Source organism: Quercus lobata, chromosome 3, assembly GCF_001633185.2.
Source record: "Quercus lobata isolate SW786 chromosome 3, ValleyOak3.0 Primary Assembly, whole genome shotgun sequence".
NCBI lineage: Eukaryota > Viridiplantae > Streptophyta > Magnoliopsida > Fagales > Fagaceae > Quercus > Quercus lobata.
The window spans coordinates 20,402,198-20,414,808 of record NC_044906.1 but is presented as its reverse complement, the minus strand read 5'-3'; the positions used below and the strand labels follow the sequence as shown (position 1 = coordinate 20,414,808).

Here is a 12,611-nt window from a genome sequence, read left to right as displayed (position 1 = left end):
TAACTCTCTTTATCTCTAGAAATTTCTAGAGTTTCTCTTATTCTCTCTCTCCGGAATTCTCTAGAGCTACCCTATATTATTTAATCTCAGCCACATATTCTTAACGGGTGTAGAAGGTTGGTGAAAGAAAGATATTTTTACTATTACTAAAAGATAATAATGGAATGTGTTGGAGAATTCAAAGTCGGTGAGTTAACCGACTTTAACCCATGTATAAATATGAAGCAAGTGTGAAGTGTGAGCGGTGAGGTGAAGCACTGGTGAAGTGTGTGTTATAAGCACCGTGACTAGGGTGAAGTGAAGAAAAGAAAGTCAAGAGTGGTTATGTCATAGTGTTAATAGTTAGGTGTTTAGAAGTAAGGTGTCAAGTGTGTGCAATTGTATTTGGTGAGTAAGTGCCATGTGTGCAGTGAAAGAAAGGTGCTTTGTATGTGTTAGTGAGTCAAAATATTAGTGCTTGTAAAGTGGTGTAATTCAAAGAGTCTAGTTTTTAATAAAAAGCTCTTTTGTTCAACAGGTAAAGCTACAATCGTGTAAAAGAAATTAACAGCCCAATAGTGCAGAAGCGTTTCTGATAATTGTGCGGATTTTTTTCTATAGGAAGATAAAGATCTAGGGGTTATAATTATGAGTTGCATCTTTGATGAGTTTGGCCCATTAAATATTGCCCAATAGTTTTGACATCTCAAAGCTTCTGCAAAATCCTAATTTTATTTTTTATTTTCTATTTTTTTTATTACATAGTATTTCATGGTATTGGATTGCCATGGTGACCGAAGTTCAAATCAAATTCACGCTTCAATGATTCAGCAAATAAGAAAAAAATCACGCTTCAATACGGTGATGGAGTTATTGTGAACTTGTTTATATAAATATATATATATATATATATATATATATATTTTCCAAATGACTAGTACGCTTAGTCAATTAATTTTGGCACAGCAAAATATTATTGAATGGAGGACCATTGGATATTGACGACCACCGACTTCATTCCAACAAAGATGTTCTGGGTGCGAGTCCGACCACCCACTGTCACAATGTGAGAAAATGAGTGTATGGTTGAAAGTGTGAAAGATTGTTGAATGATAAAAGTGGATGTGTGATCTTTGTAGACAATAGCAGAGAGTCATATTTTTTATAAAAAATATATAATCGAAATACATAAACTTATATTTCTTTTTTTTAAACCTTAGTCCCACATCGATTGTGGTGATGTGTACCGCTCTGCAGTACAAACTGCCGCATGCAGTTTTTGTACTAGTGTGTGGTGTTGAGTTCCATTTACCCCCTCCCCTCCAAGTATCAAAAAAAAAAAAAAATTTATATATATATATATATATATTTATTTATATAAACGGATAAATGAAATATCACAAAATGTTAAAACTATTTAAGGCATATCCACTTTTGGCCACCCCATCCTCTATTTTTTTTTTTTAGAAACTCCTTTGATTTAAATTTTATATATAGGCAAGACTTAAGTACAGTATTTAAGTACCGTTTTTTAGATTCCACTTTTAAGATTCTGCCATATAAATTTTTTTTCATTAGATGGAAGTATATTTTTTTTAGTTAAGTAATCACATAGCTAAATCTTAAGAAGAGAACTTAAGGATAGCACATAAGATACTGTACCTAAGTTTTGTCCTTATATATATAGTACTAGTATTATGTTTACGTGATACATGGTATATATAATCAAGAATTATATGTAAAATAATAATAAAAAATCTATTGTAAATTTTTTTTTTTTAAATATGGAATCATTTGTAAAAGGAAAAACTTATTTTAAATTTAATGTATCTTGTTTTTATCCTTAAAAAACAAATTAAAAAATCCAAAATTTTATACTGATAAGGATAATTCAATTTTTTTTTAAAAAAATAGTTAAAAACAAAAGAGTCATGTATAAAAGACTATTAATAAAAAGTTAATAGTAAAGTTATTAATTTAAGGGAAAAATTTAGTTACAGTACCTTAAGTACTATTACTTAGATTCTCCTTTTAAGATTCAGCAATGTGACTTACTAAAAAATATCCTTTATTCCCATGAGAAAAAAATTCATATGACAAAATATTAAAAGAGGAACATAAAAAACAACACTTAAGTATTGTACCTAAGTCTTGCTCTTAATTTAATATTGTCAAAAAATTTATTAAGTTAATAGGAAAAGTTGCAATACAATTGTTAATATCAAAGAGGATGGCAAGTTTACACTTGTGAGTGTGGAGTGAAAATTTCAGTGTCGATAGCATTTCTACTTCCCCTCACATGTTTGGATGTGCCGCCAAGGGTAATCCTATTACCTACACAAAAAATTTAATAATATTTTTCACACCAATAGTTTTTATTTATATTTATTTGGGCCCACCAAAAACCTTACTTTTTTATTCATTACTAACAATTTGTCACATCAGCAAGTATCAAATTATCTGTCAATATCTTTTTGTCTTTAGACTTTCTCATAAACAAATTGCATTCTTAGAGCATCTCTAGTCGATTAGGCAAATTTTTGTATTGTTTGGAGAATGAACAGTGACTTTTACCTTTTAGCTACTCATTTTTTCAAATACACTTTCTAATAGATTTTATATCTCATTCTCTATCTCATTTAAATATTATTTTTTCATTCATTATTTATTCTTTTTTTAACAACTATACATCTTCCAACATTTTTTTATTCAATATCTTATAATTATAATAGAAAAAAAATATTTGAAGAATAAACAGTAGCCCATCAGACTTGATGAGTTATTGTTCATGAGCCAAAAAAAAATCAGGATATAGAGAGTCTATTGGAGAATGAACAATAACCTATTTTGTGGGTTTGCTCTCTAAAGTAGAGAACATTTTGTGTTTAGCTCTCCTGTTGGAGATGCTCTTAGCTAGAGCATCTCCAATAGCATTGGCAAACACAAAAGTCTCTCTATTTTAGATAGTCTAACCACAAAATAATACTCCAATAGCCTCTCTAAAGTTCAAAAAGTTTTTTTTGCTAATGAACAGTCACTCTCTTGGCCTAAAGGGCTAATGTTCATTTGCAAAAGAATAAAAAGAAACAAAAAATTAATGCAACCGATTAAAATATTCAATTTTATCCTAATTGCTACAAATCGAACCACCTTTTTCTCTCTTAAACGTCTCCAAACTCAAGGAGATACAATCAAAACAAATACAAAACACAATCTTTTATATAAAACTAATCATATTGAAAAACAAAAAACAAAAACAAAACAAAAAACGCCGATTTGACCATCTAGGTGACTAGGCCACATGTCCTTGGAGGTAGGGAGGATAACGAGCAACGATGGAGCAGACGAGACAGCGTGCGTGAATGTCAATTTGAAGGCCAATTATGTGTGTATGTGTGTGTGCGCATCTCCAAACTTAAGGAGACACAATCAAAACAAAAACAAAACACAATCTTTCATATATAACTAATCAAATTATAACCCCCCCCCCACCCCAAAAAAAAAAACAAGAACACCAATCTGACCATTTGGGTGACTAGGCCGCATTTCCTTGGAGGTGGGGAGGATAACGAGTAGCGGTAGAGCGGATGAGGTGGCATGCGTGAATGTGTGTGTGTGTGTGTGTGTGAGAGAGAGAGAGAGAGAGAGAGACGATAGAGAGAGATGTAGACAGAGATGAGAAGAGTGGGGTATGTGTGTGGAGGATAAAAAACAAGAGGAAAAAAAGAAAAAAAAAAGATAGAGATGATTCTAGAAAGTGAAATGTATGGATGAAAAAATAAAATAAAATAAAGAGAAATATTATGTCTACAATAATTTCATAATAAATCCTAAATGATAGGTTGTTATAGGCTATTGGTGGGTAAAAGATTAATTTAAGTGGTAGATTCAAATTAGAACTAGTAATAATTTACCATTAAAATTTGTTATAAAAATGTTGTAGACATAGCACTTAAAAAAAATAGAAATAAAAAGATAAACAAAGATTTTGGGTTAAATTTCAATTTTAAAATAAATTTGATAAATTTCAATTATGTATAATTTTTAAACGACTTACACAAGACTAACGTAAAATTGATAAATTTCAAATTATAATAAAGGCCAACATAAAAACTAATGCAAGCATAAAAATTAAAATTAGATGATCTTATAACTTACTACGTACATCATTAAAAAAAAATACTATCATAAAATTTTAAAATTTTAGAGTTGGGATATTTTAAAAATATGTATATATAAAAAATAAAATAAAATATTTGGATATGCTTTTATCTGGCTCAGCAAAAGTTAAGTCTGCCCTTTGTGTCAATTTTAGTTGCCAAGGCAATACTTTATGCCTAAAAGGTTAAAAGATTGCTTGCACAACATAAGTCTGTTTTTGCAAGCTTTTGAGGCTGTGTATTTGTTAAAATAAATAATTCGATACTTACAATGGGAGATAGAAGATTAAAATTTTAGAGTTGAGAGATTTAAAAATTATGTATATATAAAAAATAAAAATAAAATAAAAAATAAAAAAATTTGGAGACGCTTTTACCTGGCTCAGCAAAAGTTAAGTCTGCCCTTTGTGTCAATTTTAGTTGCCAAGTCAATACTCTGATTTCTCAAAAAAAAAAAAAAAGTCAATACTCTGTTCCTAGAAGGTTAAAAGATTGCTTGCGCAACATAAGTCTGTTTTTGCAAGCTTTTGAGGCTGTGTATTTGTTAAAATAAATAATTTGATAGGTACAATGGGAGATAGAAGATTTGATCTTTTGATATCTTAGAAACATCTGAAAATATCTACAAATTGAGCTATAAAGCTCTTGTATTTTGTAGTTTGAACTTTAATGTTATGGATCATAATAATATTATATGTAAATATTCTCACATATTATGAGTATTGTATACATTAATGTACTTATTTATTATAATCAATAAAAGCTAATCAATAGTTTTTTTTTTTTTTTTGGTTAATTATCTTTAATAATTTAATTTGATAATTTGTGTTTTGTGACATATTATATATTTGTTATTAAAACTGCCTATCGGATGCTTGATGAAGCTAAGACCTTGTCTGAACCAAGTCAGTCAAATCAGATAGCACAGAATGGCTTTTGGAAGAAAATTTGGAATCTCAATGTTCCAAACAAAATTTAGTATTTTCTGTGGCGCGCTTGCTGTGAAGCGCTGCCTACAAAGAAAAATCTGTTTCATCGAAAAGTGACTCGCAATGCTATTTGTGAGTGCTGCATGTGATGGGGAAGTAGAAGACATAATCCATGCTCTATGGGAGTGTCAGGTTACAAAAGAGATTTGGTGCGAGGTCGAACTATGCCAAAGTAATCTCTTCAATCGTTTTACTTGCTTCAGAGATTTACTCACTGGGATTTTTCAACTCCAATAACCAAATCTAGCCGAGGATTTCGCTTATGTTGCTTGGAGTCTATGGACGAAGAGGAATGCATTACGTTTGGGGAATTGTTCCATTCCTTATTCAAAAATTTTTGCAGATACAAATGAAAGACTACAGGACTATCAAGCAGCACAGGCTATTAAACTCCCAGATGCACCGAACCTGAGCCCTTTTCCAAGATATTTCCTTCGCTGGTATAGGTGTGATCATTAGAGAGTCTACAGGAAAGGTTGTTGGTGCTCTATCGGAAAGGATCAAATTACCTCCAACAGTGGAGGATGTTGAATCTCTGGCCTGCAATAGAGTGATTGCTTTTGCGATCGAAATCGGGCTGCATCAGGCTGTGTTCGAAGGGGACTCGACGACTTTCCTAAACTACCTTCAAGCTGACTCATCTTGCCAGGCTTCTTTTGGGATTGTTATCGAGGACTCACTCTCCTTGGCTTAGCAACTTGATTTCTTTTTCTTTCTCCCATGCACGTTGAAAGGGTAATGCTGTGGCTGATAAGTTAGCCAAGTTAGCTAAGAATTTTGATGCACCACAAGTTTGGTTGGAGGATATTCCTATTGAGGTTGATCCTCTTGTATTGATTGACAGTAGTTTTGCAGTGGTTTGAATAAAATTCTTAACTGGTTTCTCAAAAAAAAAAAAAAAAAAGATGCTCCGTATGGCCATGCTGCTAATTAATTGTCATATAATTGTGTAATTTTAACCACTGACTCTTGGTGTGATTGTTACTCCACAAGTATAAATGTTTATAAAGTGTGTGGAGAGGAGGAAGGATTGGGGTTCAAGTCTCCTGGAGAAAGCTTCATAAGTTCACACATATAAACCTAAATAAGGTTAGAGTAGAATTCTATATCATATAAAAAAAATTATAAAATTTTATGTCACATTTTTGAATATCAAGAAGTTTGTTATTTTTGGAGTTCCAGCTTATCAATAAAGTGGAGTACATGTTCATGCTTAGTTCATCTTACTGTTGAACATGTTTGACTTTATCATGAACTACTTGATTTATTTATTATTTTTTCATATATAATAAGCATTGAGACTAAAATGTTTTGTCTCTTCATTAATTGATACTAACAAAGTAGCAAGTAGAAATAAACTATAGTGAAAATTATATTATTTGACTTACTTATATAGAATGATTTTTGTTTTTGAACCTATAAATGATAGATTTTCCAAATTTGTGAGGTGTGGGAGGGTAAGGGCCAAATTCAAGTCGCCAAGCTTCACACATATTTACACTAAAATTAGATTAGAATAGAATTTCTATCTTATATCATAATATATATATCTCATGATTTATTCTTAAATAATTGATAAATCAATTTATTTATAGTTCCATATGAACCCCCCCCCCAAGGTTTATATTGCCTTTAATTTACACAAAAAAAAAAAAAAAAAAAAAAAAAAAAACTAACTACATTTGAAAAGTTGAAAGAATGGACTTGAGATGGGTGTTTTCTTTTGAATTTTCCAATGAAATTCGAGTTTTTCACATTGGAACTCAAGTCTCTGATACTTGAATTCTAAATATAGCCACATAGCTAATATATTTTAATTTTAATCACATAACTAATATATTTGCAAAATTGTAGATTCTAGTTAATTTAATTAGTAAAGCCTTTGATGGTTAAATAAGAAATTTAGAATTCAATCCATATCCACATAAAAAACCAATTGATACTTTAATCTAATAATAAAAGAATTATCATCAAAAATAGATGTCATAGATTAAAACCATCTCAACAAAATATATTTGTAAAATTGGCATGGCAAAGAAACCAGAGATGGGCCTCTAAGACTCAAAAGTATCAAATCATATAAAAAATTCTTGGGCCCTACCACCTCCTGTAACCAGTAGTGTCTATCTAGTATCTTCCTCTAAGGCGGTTCCGGACCTTCCAGTCCAAAGTCTCCCAGAATTTCGGTAAAACAAGACAGCCACGTGTCGTCCAACTCTACATCATACGGGCGACGTGTCATTACCAGAAGCATCCACGTGTAATTTGAACTGACGTGGCACCCGGACGAGACAGGTAGCACCGGAGTCCCCGTGTCCCTCTTCGTATCGATCCCATATTTTTTGGTTTCTTTTGCCACTTCTTCTCATTCTTCCTAATCTTCTTCAATTACTAAAAACAGCAAATCTCTGGGGCTCTACTTGGACTTTCCTCTCTCTCTCTGTCTCTCTCTACTCTACTGGTAAGTTCAAATGGGTATATTTGTATCTTGTTTGGTTCCTTAGAAACTGTAGGAAACTGGAAAAGTGGAAAAAGAAATGAAAAAAATTTGGGCTTCTTTGCCTTTTGTTTTATTTTAGTTTTTTTGTATAACTCCTTTTAAATGAATTGAGATTGTAAAAATTCACACGTAACATAATTTCATAGATTAGTTTCTTAATTTCTTAGCAACTAACGTATGTGTCTGTGTGTGTGGGGATGCATATGTTTAGGGCAGGCATGAAGGGTTTCTATCTTTGTTGTTTTGTTGCTTTCCTGATTGGTTTAGGTATCTATAATGGGGTTGTGAATATTTAGGATGTTGTAGTTTGGAATTTGAATAGCTATAGAAATATGAATCAAATGGAAGAGAAATGGGATTTGAGATTTTTTTTTTTTTTTGGATAAATTCGGATTTGGGATATTTATGGGGCTATATTGCCTGAAATATTCTAGACCCACTTGGGTATATTTGGATTCAAATAGATATTTACTGATTTTCTCGACAAATTAGTGTTTAGCATGTGTTATAATATTAATTGAATGATTAATATTCACCATATCCTAACACATAGGGACAATTGGTAATCTATCAGTTTCAAACAAACTCGAATTGTTCATGGTCTGTCTTCATGTTATGAACATATGATTCTAGGATGTGGTTTTAGTTAGTTCTAGGTTTTTAGCCTTTAAAAAGGGAACTTCTGTCATATATTAATTGTTTGATTACTTGGTTAAGGGCTATTAATATGACTTTGACTGTCAGTGAAAATACCTACCCAGGCATGGGTAAGGTTTCATTGGCACATGCCTCGAATGGGGGTGGGATGTAATCCAAACAATTTTAAAAGAAAAGAGGGAAGCTTAGTGAAATGGTTTAGCTTTACCCCATTTGGGGTTTTCTCCAAATGTTCTGTGTTCAACAAAAAATTCATGGTGATTAAATTTGTAATTATAAGATTGAAGCCTGTTGAAAGTTGGCTTCAGAGTCTGCAATAATTGAATTGGTCTTAGGAATGTTTGTTTGATGATGGCATTAAAATCTAGACCACTATTAATTTCCACCATATGTATTTTTCCATTGGATATGGTGGTTGTAACTGTGATTATATTGTGAATTGTAATTTTGATTTCCTGTGGTGACATATATTGATTCTGACCTTAGGATTCAAATGTTGGGGTTAAGGTTCTACTGCTGACAGCTTAATAAGGATTCCAATATTATTGGTTACATGCTCCTTTAATACCCATTTCATTTCGGCAGGAACAAAAATGACAGAACAGATTGGAACAGCAAAGCCAGCAGTCTTTTTTGAGTATGAACTCTTTGAAGGAGACCCTGACCACCTCAGAACTGTCAAAGCTACACCAACTCAGACTGATCCATGGATCGATCCTTCCTCATTGAAACTTAAGCACAGGATTGGGCGGGGCCCCTTTGGTGATGTTTGGTTAGCAACGCATCATCAATTGGGTCATGATTTTGAGGAGCATCATGAAGTGGCTGTCAAAATGTTACATCCATTGAAGGAGGGCCATACTCAGAATATTTTGGATAAGTTTGAAGAGTTATTTCTTAAGTTCCGAGGACTCCAATGCGTTTGCTGGTTGCATGGTATATCAATAATTAATGGACAGGTAATTTTCTTGAGAATGAATTTAATATTTTTCAACTCTTGGAAGTTCTTTTCTATCTCTCAATAGTTCACTTTCTGCAATCGTGGCAGATCTGCATTGCAATGATACTTCATGAAGGATCAGTAGGTGACCGAATGGCTTGGCTCAAGGGCGGGAAGCTTCAATTGCAAGATGTTTTAAGGTGTTTTTTTTTTTTTTTTTTTGGGTTCAAAATCATTTATTTATATTCTTAAAGAATGTTGTCTGCCTTAAAAATAAGGTGAGACTTAGATAAAAGTTCCTAAAAATTAGGTTTACTAGGTTTTTTTCTCATCAAGAACTAGTTCTGAGACTGGGCTTTGCATTTTAAACAGGTTTCATTTGGAAGGTGATATGTGCAAAACAATATGAGATGATGATCTAGCATATATTTAACCAAACTTTATTAGAATTTATGAATGGATTAAATCAGAAAATAATGAACTGAAGCATACAATAGATTTTGATGTTCAGATATGGACTTTGAGAATGCTGATATTTTCAGGTATGGGATCGAGTTGGCAAAAGGAATTCTGGAGTTGCATTCGATTGGGACCCTGGTGCTAAACCTTAAGCCTTCTAACTTTCTGCTTAACAAACAAGACCAATTGATTCTTGGAGATTTTGGGATCCCATATCTACTTTTTGGGATTCCATTGTCCAATTCAGATATGGCTTTAAGACTTGGAACTCCAAACTACATGGCTCCAGAACAGTGGGAACCAGAAATCAGAGGTCCTATATCCTTTGAGACAGACTCATGGGGTTTTGGATGTAGCATACTAGAAATGTTAACTGGTGTTCAGCCCTGGTTTGGGAAGTCAACTGAAGAAATATATCACTCAGTTGTGGTCAAGCAAGAAAAACCAAATATTCCAAGTGGGTTTCCTTTTGCTGTTGAGAATATTATCAATGGTTGCTTCGAATATGATTTCCGGAATCGGCCTTTAATGACAGATATCATACATGCATTTAAAAGGTATTTATTGGGTGTGTGTGTGTGTGTATACATACATACATACATACATACATACATATATATATATATATATATATATTACTGGATCCATTTCATCAAGATTGGTGCATTCCTTTTGAAATTAGCGGCTAATTTCTTTAGGTGTACTGTACGATATCCATGACTTTTTACCCACACTTCTCACTAACAGTCTAGCTAAGAGTCTTTTCACTTGAGTGTGGAGACAGATTATTTGAGAGAGACTTTTGATTAAGTATGTTATATTGGAATCACATTTAATTACAGAGTTATTTTGCAAAAGGATCCTTGTTGTAGGATTCATTTTCTTTTCCATAGAATTATTGATCTCTCACCTGCATTGTATCTGATGACAAATAAATATGTCCCCCCCATTTCGGGGTCATGAATTTTCAGAATGACTTCTGACCTCCCTCATGATACATAATATTTGTTTCATTAATAGGAAGCTAGCATTAGAATGCCAGAGCTCTATCTTTAGTCAACTTGCATCTCTTACCCTTTTTGGTTGTGTACTGACTATTTGCAACCTAATTTGCAGCTCACTGAATGCTCTTAACAGTGATGGCGAGTCTCTTGGTTTAAGAAGCAGGAAACTTACTGATAGATTAAGTGATGGTGGTTTTAGTGCATGGTATCTGTCAAAGGATCGTCTTGAAGTGGGTGACATAGTCCGTTCAAGAAAGCCATTCAATGCATGTAAATCACAAACCATGGATATTCCTAAAGGAAAGGTGGTAGGTTTGGAGGATGACAATGATAGAGAACGTTTTGTTCTGGTGAAGGTATCTGGCATGCACAACCCTCTAAGAGTACAGGTTTCAACAATTGAGAGGGTGACATCTGGCTTGGCAATAGGGGATTGGGTGCGTTTGAAAGAGGAAAACGACAAGCACTCCTCTGTGGGAATTCTTCACTCCATACAGCGTGATGGGAGCACAGCAGTTGGATTCATAGGCCTAGAGAGTCTCTGGAGAGGTAACTCATCTGAACTTGAAAAGACTGAAGGTTATTATGTTGGGCAGTTTGTGCGGCTGAAGGCAAATGTGTTAAGTCCCCGGTTTGAGTGGCCTCGTAAGAATGGAGATGCTTGGGCTACTGGGAAGATCTCACAAGTCCTTCCAAATGGCTGTCTTGTTGCAAGTTTCCCTGGGAGGTTGGTGTTTGGAGAAGAATCTAATATCTTCTTGGCAGACCCAACTGAAGTGGAAAAAGTTTCGTTTGATACTTGTCCAGGGGTGGTGCAGAAGTATCAACATGTTGAGGATTTTCATTGGGCTGTGAGGCCACTTGCAATAGCATTTAGTTTATTTACAGCGATGAAGCTTGGCTTATTTGTTGGACAAAACATAGGTGCAAGGCTGAAGAAATGTCCAAGAAATTTGAAGCGGCGTGATGGTAATAGTCAGGATGGCCAGACTGGTGGAAATGCTGGTTGGCTTCCACCACCAGTTGCAAATATTCTCTTTAAAGAAGGTGTTCCCACTACTGCTGCTCGGTAATTTGTTATGGATGTCTGCAAGCAGAGAAGTGAACAAAATGAAATGCTTTTAGAGTGATGGGTTCAGTGCACGAACTGGGACTACATCTTCTTAATTTAGTGTTGCCAGTGAAGTAAAAATAGTCTGTTTATAGTTAGAAGAAGATTGCTTTATGTATGTATATGCAGGAAAAGATATTTATTTGTCATTGTATGCCTTTTCTGTAGATAATCTATTCAATGATGATAAGAAATGCCTTGCTTCACACTGTTGTAGAAATGTATAGATTCATTAAATTTGGCAGGCTCTTCTTTTAAGTTCTTATAGAGACAAGATTATTAGTGGTGGCTCTAAGAATTTTTTTTTAAAGAAACTTAAATTATAAAAAATCTAATGAAAAGAGGAGTTGAATATATCGACGTCAAAGGAAAAAAAATACAAAATTACATAAAGTTTTACTATTTTCTTTTACTAGCAAAATGAAAAAACAAATGAAAAAAATAAATAAAAAAGCCCGATGAGAGATAAAATGAGAATTGGGATTGCTGATATAAGAATAATAAAGTGTGAGAGAGTGAAATGATTTGATTTGGAACTCGAACCATATTATAGTTTCTGAATGTGTTGTATTTAGCATTCATGCAAACTTGATGCATTGGTTCAGCTTGTACACGAAAGCACCTCAACGTCAGATTTGGAATATCAAAGTAACCATTTTACTTTCGGTGTTACTTGAAGTCTGCTAATCAGATGACAATATAATCATATGGAAAGGAAACAAGAATTCAAACTCAAATTTCTGGTGCTTTACATTGCAAAAATGAAACAGTATGTTGAATTGAATTCTGTGCAGTTAAAAAGATTGTTTGCG

General features: G+C 33.2%; 1 protein-coding gene across 1 annotated transcript; it reads left to right on the top strand.

The window, feature by feature from the left end:
- Nucleotides 1-7,411: 7,411 nt before the first annotated feature.
- On the top strand, nt 7,412-12,036 carry LOC115982089 (E3 ubiquitin-protein ligase KEG-like). The gene is made up of 5 exons (XM_031104603.1): nt 7,412-7,589; nt 8,871-9,244; nt 9,334-9,425; nt 9,768-10,241; nt 10,801-12,036. Exons 2-5 carry the CDS (start codon nt 8,879-8,881, stop codon nt 11,759-11,761), a joined length of 1,893 nt encoding a protein of 630 aa, XP_030960463.1. The 5' UTR covers nt 7,412-7,589; nt 8,871-8,878; the 3' UTR covers nt 11,762-12,036.
- Nucleotides 12,037-12,611: the final 575 nt, after the last annotated feature.